The sequence below is a fragment of the Nerophis lumbriciformis genome, linkage group LG31 (genome assembly GCF_033978685.3).
Source record: "Nerophis lumbriciformis linkage group LG31, RoL_Nlum_v2.1, whole genome shotgun sequence".
NCBI classification, from domain to species: domain Eukaryota; kingdom Metazoa; phylum Chordata; class Actinopteri; order Syngnathiformes; family Syngnathidae; genus Nerophis; species Nerophis lumbriciformis.
In genome coordinates, this window is record NC_084578.2 from 29,781,129 (window position 1) to 29,802,500 (window position 21,372).

The 21,372-nt window shown below is 40.4% G+C and overlaps 1 protein-coding gene across 3 annotated transcripts in view; it reads right to left on the reverse strand.

The window, feature by feature from the left end:
- LOC133574193 (uncharacterized) overlaps positions 1-20,120 on the reverse strand; it is a 45,658-nt gene extending 25,538 nt beyond the window's left edge. For all 3 annotated transcript variants that reach the window (XM_061926289.2, XM_061926288.2, XM_061926287.2), the window contains exons 1-5: positions 19,908-20,120; positions 12,525-12,607; positions 1,561-1,618; positions 1,385-1,470; positions 28-89 (exon numbers count right to left, since the gene is read on the reverse strand). In XM_061926289.2, coding sequence (XP_061782273.1) covers positions 28-89; positions 1,385-1,470; positions 1,561-1,618; positions 12,525-12,607; positions 19,908-20,034 — 416 coding nt within the window. In that variant the 5' untranslated portion in view covers positions 20,035-20,120. The remainder of the gene's footprint in view (positions 1-27; positions 90-1,384; positions 1,471-1,560; positions 1,619-12,524; positions 12,608-19,907) is intronic.
- Positions 20,121-21,372: the final 1,252 nt, after the last annotated feature.

Consider the following 21,372-nt stretch of genomic DNA (forward strand, 5'->3'; position numbering starts at 1 on the left):
AATATGTCGAATGTTTAAAGTGATTACCTGGACTCCCAGGTTTTTTTCTTGAGCATCTCAAAGGTTTGCCGAAACATGAAGCGGACGAGCTGCATTAAAGGAAAACAAAAAAGACAACATTTTGGTGCGCTCAAAAGTTAGGCGTCACTTTTTCCAAAAAAGCAAACAAATGTTCATGCAGATGTCAGCTTCAGAGGACAGAGGGACAACTTCAGGATTCTGAGCTTCATGGCAGAATTGACAAAAAAAGTATTTGACTGGCCTTACAGACTGAGATGGACATTGGTCAAGACGAGAATAATGTACCGTGCTTTTCAGCTATGAAAGATCAGTCTTTAAAATCACATGTCAAATTGCTACGGACAATCAATGGCTGTCCGATAACTTAGACCGGGGGTCAGCAACCCGCGTGAGGCTCTTTAGTGCTGCCCCAGTGGCTCCCTGGAGCATTTAAAAAAAAATTATTTAAAATGGGAAAAAGATGGGGTAAAAATATAAACAAACGCAACGGTTTGTTTACATGTAAAATCTTCCACTCCTTTGTCTCATTTTGTCCACCAAAAGTTTCATGTTGTGCGTGAATGCACAAAGGTGCGCTTTGTTGATGTTATTGACTTGTGCTAATCAGGCATATTTGGTCAGTGCATGACTGCAAGCTAATCAATGCTAACATGCTATTTAGGTTAGCTGTATGTACATATTGCATCATTATGCCTCATTTGTAGGTGTATTTGAGCTCACTTAATATCCTTTACTTTTATCCTCTTTGTATATACCGTATTTTTCGGACTATAAGTCGTAGTTTTTTTTCATAGTTTGGCCGGGCTCCAGAGCGACTTATGTTTTTTTCCTCTTTTATTATGCATTTTCGGCAGGTGCGACTTATACTACGGTGTGACTTATACTCCGAAAAATACGGTAATTTAGTTTTGCATGTCTCATGACACATTATCTGTATGTAATATTGGCTGCATTTCAGATAGTTGTTTGTGTGCCATGTTGTTCCACATGGCCGTCTTCTATTGAAAGAAGACGGCCTGCAGTTTCCTTTAACTTGGACACATACATCTCTATACCTTTGGCCATTAAAAGCCAGTAATTTCCAGGAGTTATCTCACCTTCTGAATAGCCTCTGATTTACTAATGGTTTCTAATGGTGTAAAAATGTGTAGAATAAATAATACATTTCAACATTTCTGTCAACGAAGATTTGCTTCAGCCTGCAACACAGTCATTTTGATAGTAGGCTAATATAGACACTTATTTTCTTTTTAAAATCAGTGTATGAAATGTTAAGGCTGCATTTCAGCACAAGATCTAAAAATTTACAGGTGCAAAGAGTGTTTTGGTAAACAAAATTCACTAAAGATTGCTACACACTGACCTGGAAAAACTTGTCCATTCGCAGCCTGTCAATGCCGGTCCACTCTCTTTTGAACGTCTTAAAGAAGCTTTCCACATACAAGAACTCTGCAACACATTTCCATCAATGATTCCATCATGGTTGGCTTTGTTGCTTTTAGAATTATACCAAAATAAGGTTGAATGTTTGCAACTTACGTCCATTAACATCATGAAAGCTTTTGATCAGACTGGAGACAGAATTTGAAAGCACCTCCTGTAGACGAAAAGTGTGGTCGATGTTAAGATAAATATTCAATGTAACCACTCTGCAAGGAAAATACAAAATAAGCATCGGACAATAAACAATATAGACAATGGAAAATAGGACAATACATCTAAAACTTAATTACAGGTGTAAGATGGTGTGTAGTATGTTCTGGCAGGATTGGAATTGTATTTCCATTTGGAGCTGTTAATAAACATGCAGTGTGTTAAATACCGTAAATTCCGAACCATAAGCCTCTACTTTTTTCCTACGCTTTTAATCCTGCAGCTTATGAAACGGTGCGGCTAATTTATGGATTTTTCTTTGCTAACGGCCATACTGCAAATCATAAAACACAAGGAAAGTCACAGAAAAGCTGTGTTATTGTTTGTGCTATATCCCCATTTTTGGGCGGGTTTGCTCACTGCAGGTGCTGCGGGGTGAACGTTTACAGTATTTCCTTCTGTTTAGTGCTTTCAATCGGAAGTAAAAGAGCCGTTCCGTTTTCGAGCCATCCATAGCCTTTCTACTCGTATGGATTCGCAGTGTTGGGACTAACGCGTTACTGTAACGCCGTTAGTTTCGGCGGTAGCTAGTAATCTAACGCGTTATTTTTTTATAGTCAGTAACTCAGTTACCGTTACTACATGATGCGTTACTGCGTTATTTTACGTTATTTTTCATGTAGTATCGGCTAGAAACTGAGGATCTGAGTGTGTTTTATTCCAGCGAAGCAGAGACGTGCTTCTGATTCTTCCTCTGCGCTCTCTGTGTGTGCGTGTGACTGTGTGTCTGAGTGTGGGAAGGGGATAGGAGGGGAGGGGGGGGGGGGGGGGCGGGGGGGGGGGGGGGTGTGTGTGCGCAATACAACCGTTGGCCAACAAAAAAGTAACCACAGAACACTATACGACTATACGGTATAGTGTTCTGTGGTTACTTTTTGGTTGGCCAAGCGGACGTGACGACAGGCTGTCCCCACTCAGATCCGCACAGACCGGGAGGGGGCGTGCCTTAAGTCCGGCTGGAAATCAGCAGAAATTTGGAGAATGGTTGTCCCAGGGAGAGGCAGTGATATTCGGGAGGGTTGGCAAGTATGAGATATTCTCACTTCTTTTCTTTTGTCGAGCACAATTTAGTTAAATGTAAGTTGTGTCTTGGATCAAAGATCCCGTCTACTGCCCAAAACAACAATTCAAATCTGCCTGGTTGGGCTCTGTGTATGTCACGTGTGCCTTCCTTGGGTGAAGCCAGCTTTACAGCTATGTTGTTGATTGATTGATTGATTGAAACTTTTATTAGTAGATTGCACAGTACAGTACATATTCCGTACAATTGACCACTAAATGGTAACACCCAAATAAGTTTTTTAACTTGTTTAAGTCGGGGTCCAGATACAGATATATACTATCAAATATATACTAACATCATAATACAGTCATCACACAAGATAATCATCAGGGTACCGGTATATACATTGAATTATTTACATTATTTACAATCCGGGGTGTGGGATATGGAAGGGGGGGGGGGGGTTAGGTTTGGTTGGTATCAACACTTCAGTCATCAACAATTGCATCATCAGAGAAATGGACATTGGAACAGTGTAGGACTGACTTGGTAGGATATGTACAGCAAGTAGTGGACACAGAGAGAGAGATCAGAAAGTATAAGAAAAAGTGTCTACATTTGATTATTTACAATCCGAAGAGGTATTATGTGGAAGGGAGGGTGTTAGTTTAGGGTTGTAGTTGCCTGGAGGTGTTCTTTTAGTGCGGTTTTGAAGGAGGATAGAGATGCCCTTTCTTTTACACCTGTTGGGAGTGCATTCCATATGGAAGTGGCATAGAAAGAGAATGAGTTAAGACCTTTATTAGTTCGGAATCTGGGTTTAACGTGGTTAGTGTTAGTGTTAATGTTATTATGCTGTTTGTTACTTATGTATGTTATGTTGCAGCTATTTAAAATAGTTTTGTCAATTTGTTCTGGCCTGAAATAAATTGGCCCTTTGAAACATATCTTTGTCTTTGTGTGTTGTATGTAGAGCACATTGCTTAGCAGAGTTCAGTGATGCAAATGTATGTCAAGTTGATCAACAGATTGTATTATTCTCCAGTGCAATAACAGTACTGAAATGAAGGCTAAAAGGGCATTAATGGGAGCTTTAAAAAAAAAAAAAAAGAGTAGAAGAAGTAACTAAATAGTTACTTTTCACAGTAACGCATTACTTTTTGGTGTAAGTAACTGAGTTAGTAACTGAGTTCCTTTTGAAATAAAGTAACTAGTAACTGTAACTAGTTACTGTTTTTTAGTAACTAACCCAACACTGTGGATTCGTCATTCATCACTCCAGGCAACGTTTGCAAGTTTTACAACTAAAACTATTCATTAGGGCTGTGAATCTTTGGGTGTCCCACTATTCGATTCAAAATCAATTTTTTTTCCCAATTCATCACGATTCCCGATTCAAAACGATTCTCTATTCATTCAATACGGTACATAGGATTTCAGCAGGATCTACCCCAGTCTGCTGACATGCAAGCAGAGTAGTAGATTTTTGTAAAAAGCTTTTAAAATTGTAAAGGACAATGTTTTATTAACTGATTGCAATAATGTAAATTTGTTTTAACTATTAAATGAACCAAAAATATAACTTATTTTATCTTTGTGAAAATATTGGACACAGTGTGTTGTCAAGCTTATGAAATGCGATGCAAGTGTAAGCCACTGTGACACTATTGTTCTTTTTTTAATTTTTTTATAAATGATTGTAGCTGAGATAGGCTCCAGCGCCCCCCGCGACCCCAAAGGGAATAAGCGGTAGAAAATGGATGGATGGATGGATGGATGGATAATGATAATGTCAATGAGGGATTTTTAATCACTGCTATGTTGAAATTGTAACTAATATTGATACTGTTGATGATAATATTCATTTTTGTTTCACTACTTTTGGTTCTGTGTCGTGTTCGTGTCTCCTCTCAATTGCTCTGTTTATTGCAGTTCTGAGTGTTGCTGGGTCGGGTTTGGTTTTGGAATTGGATTGCATTGTTATGGTATTGCTGTGTATTGTTTTGTTGGATTAATTAATTAAAAAAAATATATATATATATATATTTGAATACTAATAAAAAAAATACAAAAATAAAATAGATTTTTTTTAAATGAGAATCGATTCTGAATCGCACAACGTGAGAATCACGATTCGAATTGATTTTTTCCCACACCCCTACTATTCATACCCACTAAACCGTCCCATGAGTAATGTCTTTATTGTACGTGCTATAATACAGCTAGTGTCATTGCCATTAGCTAATATGCTAAAACATTGAGTGTCTGTTAGTGTCATTAACTTACAATTATTTTTGTATTGTTTCAGTTTCACAAATTCTTTTTTTTTTTTTTAAACAAGTACTACCTTAAAAAAAAACTTGGCTCTCCAAGTACCACCATAATGACCAACATTAAAATACAGCAGCATAGTACCGTATTTTTCGGAGTATAAGTCGCACCGGAGTATAAGTCGCATCTGCCGAAAATGCATAATAAAGAAGGAAAAAAACATAAGTCGCACTGGAGCCCGGCCAAACTATGAAAAAAAACTGCGACTTATAGTCCGAAAAATACGGTAGGCCTAATTATTCATTAAACACAAGATAGTGGTTTTATTTATGACAAGTATATTTCATATTTTTGGCCATTGTAATATTATACACAGTTTGAACAGTAACACTGTTTGAATATAGGAAAATAAAACACTGTACTTAAATCAAGTGATTCTTTGGCATACCACTAGATGGAGCCTGTGTACCACTAGTGGTACACGTACCACAGTTTGAGAATCTGTGGTCTACACAACATGTAATGGCAACATGTAACTGACAGATAAATTTAAATTACACAATAATTTTTATAAGAAAAGGGCAACAGCGAAGGATTTTGCATGTATGTTCATGTACGAGCCAGTCTGCCCAACAACAAGATAGAGAAAAAGAAGGAATAAAAACGTACTGACTACAATGACGGACTTTTCAAAGATCTTCGGGTAAACCTCTACCATGTAAGGAGATATCCGCTGAAGTCACATGTTAGAACAACCTCACAAGTTGTACAAATTGCATATGACTGGTGAGGAGGAATGTTGAAGGAAGGCAAGATTGCTTTATAAATATCTCCGCAATGCCTCAATAGTTCGAGTTCAGATTTTCGGGACTAATGCCAGGGTTTTTCCTGCGTTCAAAATTGTGTGACGGCCGCCTCCATCTAATTTTGAGCCGCCCCCAGTCAGAGCGATTGATTGGACCAAAGTGTTTGCACTGCAAGTGAAATGTGATTTTTTTAATCAGACTCCTGTGTAAACACGTGTGGCCACAATGTGGCTTCAATGTCACTTGCAACTGCAGTTTGTTAAAGTGAAAACAAAGGAAGTTGACAGGGAGAAAGTCGCTACTACTACTACTACTACAAGATTAAAAAAAGTCGCCACCATAGATGTGGTTGCCACGTCTTAAAAATTAGTGTTTTTTACGTGAAAATAAATTAAAGTAAACATTTATTTTTTACTTTAATATGCCAATATATTTGGGAGGGTTCTAATCTTTTTATGGCTGTTAAGTAGAGGAGACAGACATCAGCGTGGATCTGTGGGAGCTTCATTTCTTTACTCACATGTAAGCAAATGCACCACAGCGCCAATTCCGGTTCTTTAACAATCACTATTTCTTCGGAATCAAAATATATGTTCATTAAGGGTGTAACGGTACACAAAAATTTCGGTTCGGTACGTACCTCAGTTTAGAGGTCACGGTTCGGTTCATTTTCGGTACAGTAAAAAAACAACAAAATATAAATTTTTTGGTTATTTATTTACCAAATTTGTAAACAATGGCAAACATACATATACACACAGGGTCCATTGCCAGGGTTAATGTGGTCAACATATATAAAATAAAAACTAAATAAGATAAGGCTCAGAACGGTTTCTTAACAAAACCTTTCTACATATAAAGTGCTTTTTTTGATTGAGACTTTTATTAGTAGATTGCAGAGTACATTACATATTCCGTACAATTGACCAATAAATGGTAACACCCCAATAAGTTTTTCAACTTGTTTAAGTCGGGGTCCACGTTAATCAACATTAATTAAACTGCATCAAGTTGTTGCTCAGATAAAATAAAATGACAAAACTTTTCTTCTACATATAAAAAGTGCAACATTAAACAGTTTCAAGTCAACTCAGCCTCAGATTAACTTTTCTTCCCCCCCCAGCCTGGCTAACTTGGCAGTAAGAGGATATATGGGCTCATTGTTCTTCCACCATAGAAGTGGGTCAAAATCTAGTTTTTAATGCAATATGGACTTATATCTGCTGTTATAAAAACATTTGTTATTGCTTTAGCCCAGCCTGACTCGCCGAGGTGACGCTTCAAATGAGTTAGCATGTGTTATGAGAGTAACGTATATGTGGCCCTTTAATATGTGACAGCATGTGAGGTGAGTGTGTGGGCGAACGAGGTGAGGGAGCGGTAGCTGAGTGCGGGGAGTGGCTAGTGTTTTGTTGGATTGGCTGTGTGCAAGACCTCAATAAAGCCACGATTTGCAACGAACCGCCGGACTCGTCATTTACCCTGGAGTCCGGAGCAGTGGAGAATCACTGCCGGGTAGAGTGAAGGGTGTTGCCCCTAAGAATACATCGGCCCTAGAGGAGTGTCTCCCGGTCTGGGAGTCGGAAGCAGGAAAGGTGCAACACATGTTTGACGTGTTGTCAGAAGCACCTGCTGAACAATGACGGAAAACCTCCGTCCTCCATGGTTGTATCGCGCAGCCAAAGTGTTCCCAAACGGGAGATCTTAAAGAGGCCGGAGGGTCTTCCAGCTCTGGCTTTTACATGTTGTCCTAGCCCGGTCGCTGCTAGCATGTGTACTCGTTCGGTACACCTCCGAACCGAACCCCCGTACTGCAACGGTTTAATACAAATACACGTACCGTTACACCCCTAATGTTCATATATTACATATAACCTATTATTTGTGCACTTTTGACAAATGATACACCGAAAATTAAGTATCCACTTCCACTGGCGATTGTGTCTTTCCCCGCACACACAAGTGGCGTAGCTCACTCAAAACTGACAAAAAGTCATATATAAGTTGCATTCAGGTCGCATTGCGTTTACATTTGAAAAGATTAAATTCCAATCAGATTTGGACTACCTCCTTATGTGGACTAAATCTGATGCGAAAAGATCAGATTTTAAGCACTTTGCAGCCTTTAGACTGGCAAAGAAAATCTGCTCTGTCACTTTAGGGAAAAAAATCTGATTTGGTGTGCAGTGTAAACGGGACCTTAGATTGACTCATAGTAACATTACTCGTTACATCACTATTCATGGCTGAAAAGTGAAGTGAATTATATTTATATAGCGCTTTTCTCTAGTGACTCAAAGCGCTTTTACATAGTGACACCCAATATCTAAGTTACATTTAAACCAGTGTGGGTGGCACTGGGAGCAGGTGGGTAAAGTGTCTTGCCCAAGGACACAGCGGCAGTGACTAGGATGGCGGAAGCGGGGATCGAACCTGGAACCCTCAAGTTGCTGGCACGGCCACTCTACCAACCGAGCTATACCGCCCCAAAAGGAAAATACTTTTTTCACTGGATTTCACTATTACGAATGATGTCACTTAAAACTTGTGTTTCATTGCATGCCAATGTTGGCGTTAATGCAATTTGTGTCTTTTTAAGCATTGAAATCAGAAAGGACGCGCATTTCCGGAAGTCCGTGCGTCCTTGGGACGCAGATTTTTTTTTACCGACCCTGCCTTCTCTGGGTCAAGACTCTGGTTTGCTTGTTTTTTAAACGATTATCGCTTTCCGCCAGTGTTTTGTTTTGTTTATATTTGCCGGTGTTGTGCCAAAATGTGATTCCCACCAAAAATAGATTTCCTTTGCGGAAGCGCGCACCGCTCTCTAAACCTGCATTGCTTGGCTTCGTCTTTCCACAGCGGATTACTGGGTGTAAGACAAACACTTTATTTTCGTGGTTATTGTAACGCTACGTGTTTGACATTTAAGCCTTTATCGTGTCCGTAAAATGACAGTTTGCCTTTTCTGTGGTATTAATGAGATTTAAAGGACTGTTGTTGGTCCGATGATGTGATAAAACCTCTTTCTTGTTTGGAAGATACATACAATTGTAACTGTTATTTCTTTGTGCACATAATAAATACTTATAAAGTGTCTGGATGTATTCATTTATGTAAAATTTTCATTAAATGTAATATTGCCTAACAAAAAGTGATTCAACGTAATATTTTGATATTAACACGTCACATAATTTACACACTTATATTTTACTAGAATACCCTTATGAGTAGGGATGATGTTCGTTAAGAAATTATCGAGTTTGATTGCTTATCGAATCCAGATAGGTTGTTGTGTGTGCACTGAGTTCCAAAAGCGATAGATGTTATATGACTGGGCCGGCACGCTGTTTATATGGAGGAAAAGCGGACGTGACTGAGGACAGCATGCGGACGTGACTGTGGACAGCATGCGGACGTGACTGTGGACAGCATGCGGACGTGACTGTGGACAGCATGCGGACGTGACTGTGGACAGCATGCGGACGTGACTGTGGACAGCATGCGGACGTGACTGAGGACAGCATGCGGACGTGACTGAGGACAGCATGCGGACGTGACTGTGGACAGCATGCGGACGTGACTGTGGACAGCATGCGGACGTGACTGGACAGCATGCGGACGTGACTGTGGACAGCACGCGGACGTGACTGAGGACAGCATGCGGACGTGACTGTGGACAGCATGCGGACGTGACTGGACAGCATGCGGACGTGACTGTGGACAGCACACGGACGTGACTGAGGACAGCACGCGGACGTGACTGTGGACAGCATGCGGACGTGACTGTGGACAGCATGCGGACGTGACTGAGGACAGCATGCGGACGTGACTGAGGACAGCATGCGGACGTGACTGTGGACAGCACGCGGACGTGACTGTGGACAGCACGCGGACGTGACTGAGGACAGCACGCGGACGTGACTGTGGACAGCATGCGGACGTGACTGTGGACAGCACGCGGACGTGACTGTGGACAGCACGCGGACGTGACTGAGGACAGCATGCGGACATGACTGTGGACAGCATGCGGACGTGACTGGACAGCATGCGGACGTGACTGTGGACAGCACGCGGACGTGACTGAGGACAGCATGCGGACGTGACTGAGGACAGTATGCGGACGTGACTGAGGACAGCATGCGGACGTGACTGAGGACAGCATGCGGACGTTAAAGGGTGAAGGTTTCAGGTAAGAGAGGACGCTAAAGGCACGCCCCCAGTGAGCATATAGTGCTGCTATGTGCGTCGTAAATAAATAAAAAAATTGCCGACAAACACATCACCTACATGGACGAGGTGCCGCTCAATTTCGACATCCCGGTGAAGCACACTGTGGAGAAGAAGGGGACCAGCACCATAGCGAATCGATACGCACAACAGGGCAAGAGAAGTCCGCTTTTACTGTTGTGCTAGCTTGCTATGCTAATGTACAACGAGACTGACTTTGAAAATGAGGACAGGGAATCTGGCGTGTTTGATGGAGAACTTGCCCAGCTGTTCATTTCGGACACAGAAAATGAGGACTTTGATGGATGAGGATTGATCAAAAAATAATGTGAGTACATTGATAAATACTTCAATAAAATACAACCAAACTCAGCTTTGCTCCTGCTGCCTTTTTAAAACAGCGTCCATGCATGCTAGCGTATGTTTTAAGCTAGCGTATGTTTAACCATGCCTGCGCCCAAAAATACACTGCGTCTTATTTCTGCGTAAAATACAGAAATAGCACTCGTAACTGCGCCTTTTAATACGGTGCGCCCTATGGTCGCGAAAATATGGTATAGTGGCTTCGGTAACGGGAACCGGTTCTCAAAAAGGGATTTGAATCCATGGAATCGGTTCTTTTCTTATCGAACAATCGGGAGAACCGGTTTGGAACATCATCCCTACTTATGAGCATTACATATATCAAAATCAAGTAACTACTGTACTGTTTACTTGTTGAAATACCCTTGACAAAGCTCAAATATACCCAAACGACCACTTTGCTGCTGCCAAAAATGTATTTAAAGTAGTACTTTCACATTGACATCTCATTTCTGCATATTTTACTACAACACCCTTATGAACATTACATATCAAAATCAAGTACCTACCGTACTGTTTACTTGTTTATATACCCTTCAAAACAACCTTTGGCAGCAGCAAAGTAGTCGTTTGGGTAGATATTTGCTCTAAAAAGGGTACCGTATTTTCCGCACCATTAGCCGCACCTAAAAACCACAAATTTACTCAAAAGCTGACAGTGCGGCTTTTAACCCGGTGCGCTTTATATATGGATAAATATTAAGATTCATTTTCATAAAGTTTCGATCTCGCAACTTAGGTAAACAGCCGCCATCTTTTTTCCCGGTAGAACAGGAAGCGCTTCTTCTTCTACGCAAGCAACCGCCAAGGTAAGCACCCGCCCCCATAGAACAGGAAGCGCTTCTTCTTCTACTGTAAGCAACCACCCGCCCCCGGAAGAAGAAGAAAAACGCGCGGATATCACCGTACGTTTCATTTCCTGTTTACATCTGTAAAGACCACAAAATGGCTCCTACTAAGCGACAAGGATCCGGTTCATGAAAAGACGCAATCTCTCCATCCGCACACGGATTACTACCGTATTTCACAGCAACTGATATTCCTGTGAACCGCACTGTGGAACGGGAGCACGTACGGTGAATATTCGCACCACAGGGAATGAGAAGTCATCCTTCACTGTGGTTCTAGCTTGCCATGCTAACTTCCACCCATGGTGATATTCAAAAGGAAGACCTTGCCAAAAGAGACCTTTCCAGCCGGCGTCATCATAAAAGCTAACTCGAAGGGATGGATGAAGAAAAGATGAGCGAGTGGTTAAGGTAAGTTTAAGTTTACGCGAAGAGGCCGGGTGGCTTTTTTCACGCAGCTCTGTCCATGTTGATATACGTATGTTTGTGATTGCACATTTGCGTACATTTTGGGAGTGAACAGAGTTGTTAGAACGCTGGTTTTTAATATATTATTAAAGTTTGACTGACCTATCTGACTGTTTTTTTGACATTCCTTTAGCGCAGTTAGATGCGGCTTACAACACGGGGCGGCTTATTGGTGGACAAAGTTTTGAAATATGCCGTTCATTGAAGGCGCGGCTTTTAACCCAGGGCGCCTACAGTAGGTACTTGATTTTGATAAATGTAATGCTCATAAGGGTATTCTAGTAAAACATGCACAAATGAGATGTGTCAGTGGTCCTCGTCAGCCAGAGAACTTTGATTTTGGGGTGGCAGCGGTAAAGTTTAGATCCATGAAGGAAAGAAGAAAGTGAATGTTTATAACTGAATAAGTTTACATATGCATAAAAATGTGTTTTTTGTATTAGTTTTTTAATGAATTACGTAACGTTTATGACAACATTTTCCAAAAACGATATAGAACGTGAGATATAACAGGATAATGCATACATTTATCATTTGTTTTCAAAACGGTTACACAAACTACTAGACCCATTGTCGGGTTACTGTGGGACCCATTTTTATAACTTGATGGGGTCCTTAGGACCCAATTTTGAAAATTCCTATCGCCAACACTGCATGCCCTTTCTAAAATGTACTAAATGTGTTACTTGGGTAAAAAAGGTCTACACTGAGTACTGCACTTGTCTTTGTGTGCGAGTCCATTCTTTAGTTGAATACTGCTCGTTGTAGGAGGTTAAAGACATTAGCCACAATACTGCCATTTAAGTTTGAGTGTGAAAAGCTTGAAAGACATTTGATGTCTAAAAAGAACAAAACGCAACATACCTGTAAAAGGGGTTTGTCCTGCATCCACAAACAGTAGAACAGACCCTTCCATAGCTTCAGCAGCTCTTCACTCGTAAACCCATCTGCAAAGAATCGTAAACCCGTACATGGTCTCATAAGAAAATCTAGCTTAGCACAGTAAAAACAGTAAAAGCAGTAGGGCTGCAATGATTAATCGATTAATTTGATTAGAAAAAATGCTTTGATTTATATTCTGTTTTTTAATTAATCAATCAAAATTTATCAAATTTAATCCACTTGGATTGCTTGGAACTTTAAATACGCAAACAGTTTCCATGGTGCTGCTGAAATAGAGCACACACAAAACACATGTTTAAAGTGAAAATTAAATGCGGATAATGTACATTAATTAGAAAAAAAGAACGAAGGTCATGGTAAGCAAGAAAAACTGTTTTTTAGCCATTTTCCCTAAAATATGCAATGAGGCTATAAAGAATGTTTCGAATACTTGATTAATTCAAAAAACTAATCGATAGACTACTCGATTACAAAAATAATCATTTATAAGCTCAGCTCAAATACCAAATAATATATTGCAAGAATCAATTTGAATCAAAAATTGTGTTGAACCGAGAATCCATTCTGAATCAAATGGTCACCCAGGAGTCTGAATCAAATTGAGTGAGTTGCTGTAAGAGTCATATTTAGAGCTGGGCCAATGATACGATACTATTATATATTGTGAAAGATACAACCAATATCAATATAAAATGCGTTCGATAAAATACGATATATATTTATATTTTTGCTCTGAAGAAACCAGAAATTATGAAGCAAGATTAGTTTAATGAAGTCACTCGCACTTTGGGAACTCAGAAAACAGGAAGTGTCACTGAGAGACATGCAAACAACCAATCACATGACAGTATAAACTACATCTTTCCTGCTGTTCGGCTCCCAGTCGGGGGTAACACCCTTCACTTTACTCGACAATGGGTCTGCGAAGCTCAGCTTTCGGGTTGGAATGACGAGGCTGTCGATTCGGGACAATTTGGTCGCTTTATTCTTATTTCTACAGGACAGAACCGGACACATTCGCCAGTCAGTGCTGTACACTTAGCTTTTTCACTAGTAGCACCAGTGCTATTAGTGAAAAAAAATAGTAGCACATTTTTTTTGTAGTGCAGAATTTTTTTAGAGCAATATGAAATGTCTTAAATATCACAATTTATTTTTAAAACTCAAACAAGGTACATGTGTGCACTAATACATATAAACACAAGGCCATCATTAGGCCTACTGCAACAATCCATGAAACACAGAGAACATTCCTAAACTAAAAATCCCTGTCGCTAACACGAGTGAAAGGCTAGGCGATATGGATCAAAACTCATGTTCTGATAGTTTGGCCCGTAAACTAACCCATACATGGAAATACACTGCTCAAAAAAATTAAAGGAACACTTTGAAAACACATCAGATTTCAATGGTGAAAAAAAAGTTGGATATCTATACTGATATGGACAGTTTAATGTCTCAGGAACAAAAGGATGCCACATCTTTTGATGGAAATAAAAGTTTTCAGCCTACAGAGGGCTCAGTATATAGACACCCCAAAAATCAAAGTGAAAAAATGATGTGGCAGGCTCGTCCATTTTGCCTAAATTCAATTTCTGCAACTCAAAATTATTTTCAATATCTTGTGTGGCCCCCACATACTTGTATGCATGCTTGACAACATCGCAGCATGCTCCTAATGAGATGACGGATGGTGTCTTGTGGGATGTGCTCCCAGATCTGTCTAAGGGCATCAGTGAACTCCTGTAAAGTCTGAGGAGCAACCTGGCGGCGTCTGATGGACCGAAACATTATGTCCCAGAGGTGTTCTATCGGGTTTAGATCAGGTGATCGTGAGGGCCATTCAATTGTGTCAATTCCTTCATCCTCCAGATACTGTCTGCATACTCTTGCCAAATGAGGCCGGGCATTGTCGTGGACCAGGAGGAACCCAGGACCTACTGCACCAACGTAGGGTCTGACCATGGGTGCAAGGATTTCATCCCGATACCTAATGGCAGTCAGACTGCCGTTCTCTAGCCTGTAGAGGTCTGTTGGTCCCTCCATGGAAATGCCTCCCCAGACCATCACTGACCCACCACCGAACGGGTCATGCTGAATGATGTTGCTGGCAGCATAGCGCTCTCCTTGGCTTCTCCAGACCGTTTCACATCTATCACAGGTGCTCAGGCTAAACCTGCTCATCTGTGAAAAGCACAGGGCGCCAGTGGCAAATTTGCCAATTCTGGTGTTCTATGGCAAATGCCAATCGAGCTCCACGGTTCTGAGCAGTGAGCACAGGGTACACTACAGGACGTCGTGCCCTGAGGCCACCCTCATGAAGTCTGTTTCAGACTGTTTGGGCAGAGACATTCACACCAGTAGCCTGCTGGAGGTCATTCTGTAGGGCTCGGGCAGTGCTCAACCTGTTCCTCCTTGCACAAAGCAGCAGATATCGGTCCTGCTGATAGGATGAGGACCGTTTACGGCCCTGTCCAGCTCTCCTAGAGTAACTGCCTGTCTCCTGGAATCTCCTCCATGCTCTGGAGATTGTACTGGGAGACACATCAAAACTTCTTGCAACAGCACGCATGGAGGTGCCATCCTGGAGGAGTAGGACAATCTGCGCAACTTCAGGAGGGTTAAGAAATCGCAGTCGTGATAATGACTCTAGCTAAAGCCAACACTTGTGGAAAAACAGTTAAAAAAAAGATCAAGAGGGAGGAACTTGAAATGGCCTCCACCTGCAAAACCAGTCCTGTTTTGGGGGCCATCTCGTTGTTGCCCCTCTAGTGCACCTGTTAATTCCATCAACACCAATGCAGCTGAAACTGATTAACAACCCCCTCTGCCACGTACCTGACAAAAACCTTATCAAAAAAGTGCAATTTAATTCATGCCATACCCTGATAAAAAACTGTTCCTTTAATTTTTTTGAGCAGTGTATTTGTTGACGTAACTAAATATCTCCACCATGCCTTAATTTTATGACTGATGGGGATCTCAAATACAAAAAAATAGGCACCAACAAGTAAGAAAAGTAGGTTCTGCATAATAGGATCCTAACTTTAAGGTCTTTTGAGGTAATAAAAAGCCCTGAAAATAATCTAAGAAAAGTCAAATATAAACTCTAATCTCCTTCAAAAAAATTTTTTTAGCTATGCTCAATTCTTCAGATAACAAAAACATTAAAGAACCAAATGTGCAATAGGTGCAGTGGTTTAAGAGGACATGTTTAAATGTCAGCAGCAACATGAAAATAATTGACTTTTAACAAACATAGGACATACAAACAAAGATGTTAGCTAGGTACACCAACCTGCCAACTGCTTCAAGATGCTGAGTGACAGGCTGTGTTCTGAAAATTACCTTTAAAAAGTAATTATTATAGTTACTTGTCATTTTACCAAAATGTACTTGAATTACTCTTTAATAAATGTAATTAATTACTAGGGAAAGCGCAGAAAATGGATGGATGGAAGGAATTAATGCGTTACTTAAAATAATATTCAATTAAGATAAGTTTCAGTGTATGCCTGATGCCTATTGACGTGTACTATTTTACTAGAATTTTTTGGCAAACTTGAAGATGTCATAAAAAGTATCAATAATTATCGATATCGATCAATATAAAAAACATATATCGTGATACAGTTTTCGGCCATATCACACAGCCATAGTAAACATGCAACCTATTAGATATCTAAAATGTTAAGAATTAATCAATGACACAATTATATTCGTTGAGTCTATAAGAAAGTTAAAAATGCCAGGAGTTAAAGGGTTATACTTGTATAGCATGTTTCTACCTTCAAGGTACTCCAAGCCCTTTGACACTTTCCACATTCACACACTGATGGCGGGAGCTGCCATGCAAGGCCTTGACCACGACCCATCAGGAGAAAGAGTGAAGTGTCTTGCTCAAGCACACAACGGATGTGACTAGGATGGCGGAAGCCGGGGATCAGACCAGGAACCCTCAGGTTGCTGGCACGGCCGCTCGACCAACCGAGTCACACCGTCCCAATAATCAATAATATATTAGTTTACAGATTTTTACACATTTAAACAACTTTTTCAGCAAGTTAGTTTTGTTTTTATTGTTATTTGTAATATAACAGAATATACTTGTTTTATTTTGCACTTTTTCTGTCCTTACTTTTAAATGGACAAAAGTAAAATAGGTATTTACATGTTTCTAATAGCCTAATGAGCAGCTTAGTTACAGTATAGATGAATGGGTTTCCATGGCCGAGCAGCTGCATCTAAACCATACATCACCAAGTCCAATGCAAAGTGTGGGATGCAGTGGTGTAAAGCATGTCGCCACTGGACTCTAGAGCAGTGGAGACGCCTTCTCTGGACTGATGAATAACACTTTTCCGTCTGGCAATCTGATGGACGCGTCTGGGTTTGGAGGTTGCCAGGAGAACGCTACATTTCGGACTGCATTGTGCCGAGTGTGAAATTTGGTGGAGGAGGAATTATGGTGTGGGGTTGGTTTTTCAGGAGTTGGGCTTGGCCCCCCCCCCCCAGAGTTCCAGTGAAAGGAACTTTGAATGCTCCAAGATACCAAAACATGTTGGACAATTCCATGGGATGGCACTTCAAGTTCATATGTGAGTAAAGGCAAGTGGCCAAATACTTTTGGCAATATAGTGTATGTTCCACAGAGACTGACATATGTTCCACTTCCTTGTGTTATCATACAATGAGAACATTACCTATACACAGGTATCTTTATCGACTACTGACATTCTGGTATTGTAACCTTACTCTATTGCGGGGGTCAGCAACCTGCGGCTCTTGAGTCGCATGCGGCTCTTAAGCGCTGCCCGAGTGGCTCTATGGACCTCTTTCAGAGATGTGTGAAAATGGAAAAAGATAAACAAAAAAATATATTTTTGTTTTGATATATTTTCTGTAGGAGAACAAACATGACACAAACTCTCCTAATTGTTAGAAATCCCACTGTTTATATTAAACATGCTTCACTGATGAGTATTTGGAAAGCACCGTTTTGTCTTACTAATTTCACCGATCCTTGAACTCATCGTAGTTTGTTTACATGTACAACTTTCTCTGATGCTGCCACAGAAAGACGTGTTTTATGTCACTCCTTTGTCTCATTTTGTCCACCAAACGTTTTATGCTGTGCGTGAATGAACAAAGGTGAGCTTTGTTGATTCTATTGATTTGCTGGAGTGCTTATCAGGCATATTTGGTCAATCCATAACTGCAAGCTATTCAGTGCTAACATGCTAAATAGGCTAGCTGTATGTACATATTGCATAATGATGTCTCATTTGTAGGTAATTTGAGCTCATTTAATTTCCTTTACTTATGTCGTCTGTGTATTTAATTTATATGTGCATGTCTCATGACACATTATCTGTATGTAATATTGGCTGAATTTCTGTGTTTGTGTGCCATGTTGTTCCAGACCACAGCAAACGTTACCCAGCTCGCAAAGATTGTAATAAATCCATTTGAAGAAGAGAGCCTGCCGTTTCCTTTAACTTGGACACACCCATCTATACCGTTGGCCATTCTGAGCCATTAATTTCCAGAACTTATCTCATCCTGTGAGAAGCCTTCATTTTACTAATTAATTCCAATGTTGCAAAAATGTGTAGAATAAAAATTAAAATACAACATTTCTGTCAACGAAGATTTGCGTCAGCCTTTGATAGTAGGCTAACATAGCTAAAATGGACACTTACATCATGTGCTGCCTTCATTATAACACGTATATAAGGCTGTTTACATTTTTGCGGCTCCAGACAGATTTGTTTTACTTATTTTAAGCTTTTTCAACATTTTGGGTTGCCGACCCCTGCTCTAATGGGCAGCTCCCCAACCTAAAGATTAAGCTTCCACTTGAAGTATTTAATGCCTGTTCAATTCAGACAGCATGCCTCTAATACATGGTGTTTACGTGACGTCACACATCCGGGTTATCCCGGGTCATCCGCCATCTTGGGAGGCAAACAAAACACACCTGGCCTAGTTGACACGCTTCACGATTATTGACAATAGCTTCGAGCAAACACTGGTGAAAGGCGCATAATGGTTATTTCCTGTTGGGTGAATGGATGTACAAATCGACGGGATGGATCAGTGCAGCGAGGATTTTTCAGTATTCCTAAAATTAGACACAACGAAGGAGAACAGACAAGGAAAATCAGCGAGGAGAGACGACGCTTGTGGTTGGCAAGCATCAATTGAGAGGGGGCATACTTTAAATTCATATATTTTCCATTTCAATCTGGGATTTAAGTGAAAAAAAATTGTCATACTCGTGAATTATATTTTATACTCTTCAGTTGGGCATTATCAAAACTAACAAATTGAATAAATTAACAAATTTATCACATATATAAATAAATATAAGTGGATGGGAGAGGACAGGCTTGGGCAGACTCCCCTTATCCTAAGGAGTCCGACGTGTCCTCGCTAAACACATGGTTTTAATGTACGTTATATATACATACCCTGCCCACTACAAGCACTTTCTCGTTTGCAGTCATGCTTTTAACGTCGCTGACCCATCCGTTAATAAACTGGTTGTACGCCTCCAGAGACTTGAATGCCCTCAATTCCTCCATTGTATAGGCACTGGTGTAATTGACGAGGTAGTTCAAAATGTCTATGTACGTTATGGCCGGGAGGCATTTGTGGTCATACGTGAAACTTTGTTTCGGCACTTCGTACGGGTCAACGCCTATGCATTGTGTCTTCTGGTTGTATCTTTCCAACGTCTGGTTGTCCAAGCCTTCTTTATACTTCTTTTTTGCTGGTTTCTCGGCCATTATGCATACGTTTGTGAACGGGTTCGTATATATGAATTTGCTGATGTTGTACCGGTGCGCTTGCCTTTCAAAATGGCGGATCGCGCGGAGCATCATGGGAAATCAGTCGGGCGTGAAAACTATGTATTGCAAATTACCACATAAAAGACTAAGGAATTAATAGCTTGAGTGGAGATCCGTTTTGTAAATAGTACAATGGTGCACTCTATAAAAATAAATAGCTTACGTCAATGTAATGCAAGTTTCAGACATGTGTTCAGTTTACATTTTACAGAGGAAACATTATTCCTATGACCTAACAAGCACTTAAACATAACTGGGCTGTAAGTCTCAGGAAGTGGAGGGTGTTAACGTTTTTTTTTTTACCATGTTTCATTGACTCGATACGTTTTTGACAGAAATGTGTGATGTTTCTTAAGTTAAATCGCGTGCCTTTCGACGTTTTTAAGCACTTTTCAGCCGAGTCTGATACACATTATGCTAATGCTAGCTGGTTTAGTCTCCGTTGCCAATCATGCTATCAAAGTTGTAGCGTTAAACGTGAGCTGCTTACCTGTTGCCTTCTGTGACCTGACGTTGATATACTTCCTTAGCTTCTTTAAAGCTTTAGTTCGGATGGGCTTTTCGTTAGACGCTAACTTTTGCGCCAGCTGTATCTCGAGTGCCTGCACTGCTGCCATGTTGTCCGCCTCGCGTGTGTGGCGTCGCTCAGGAGCTCGTCCCACGTGTGTGGCGCCGAGGAATGACGTCACGTCGTCACTGACTTCGCGACATTTCGTGAAGGGGGTGGGGACAAAGAAAACCCACATATATCGACCAATCATCGCCAAGGGGGTGGGGACGAAGAAAACTCACATATATGGACCAATCACGGTCGGGCTTGAAGAAAACTCACATATATGGACCAATCATCGCCAAGGGGGTGGGGACGAAAAAAAACTCACCTATATGGACCAATCACGGTCGGGCTTGAAGAAAACGGGGCCGAGGAGATTTGTTTTTTCTTTAAAACTTTATTAGTTTTGTTTTATTCAACAATTAAAATAACGACAACCAATTATTTGTTATACGCGAACAAGAATCACCGCTAAAAGGGTGGGGACGAAGAAAACCCACAAATATGGACCAATCATCGCCAAGGGGGTGGGGACGAAGATAACTCACATATATGGACCAATCACGATCGGGCTTGAAGAAAACGGGGCCAATGAGATTAGTTCTTTTCTTTTTTTAAACTTTATTAGTTTTGTTTTATTTAACAATTAAAATAACGATAACCAAGTATTTTTATACACGAACAATAAGTTATAACTAGAGATGTCCAATAATATCCCCCCCCTCCATATCCCACACCCCGGATTGTAAATAATGTAAATAATTCAATGTATACTCTGATCATTATCTTGTGTGATGACTGTATTATGAAAATTGTATATATCTGTATCATGAATCAATTTAAGTGGACCCCGACTTGAAAAACGTATTCGGGTGTTACCATTTAGTGGTCAATTGTACGGAATATGTACTTCACTGTGCAATCTACTAATAAAAGTTTCAATCAATCAATCAATATTGGCCTGCCGATATTATCAGCCGATAAATGCGTTAAAATGTTATTTCGAAAATTATCGGTATCTTTTTTTTATTATCGGTATCGTTTTTTTAAATTATTTATTTATTAAATCAACATAAAAAACACAAGATACACTTACAATTAGTGCACCAACCCAAAAAACCTCCCTCCCCCATTTACAGCTCATTCACACAAAAGGGTTGTTTCTTTCTGTTATTAATATTCTGGTTCCTACATTATATATCAATATATATCAATACAGTCTGCAGGGATACAGTCCGTAAGCACACATGATTGTGCGTGCTGCTGGTCCACTAATAGTACTAACCTTTAACAGTTAATTTTCATTAATTACTAGTTTCTATGTAACTGTTTTTATATTTTTACTTTCTTTTTTATTCAAGAAAAAAAGGACCTTATCTTCACCATACCTGGTTGTCCAAAT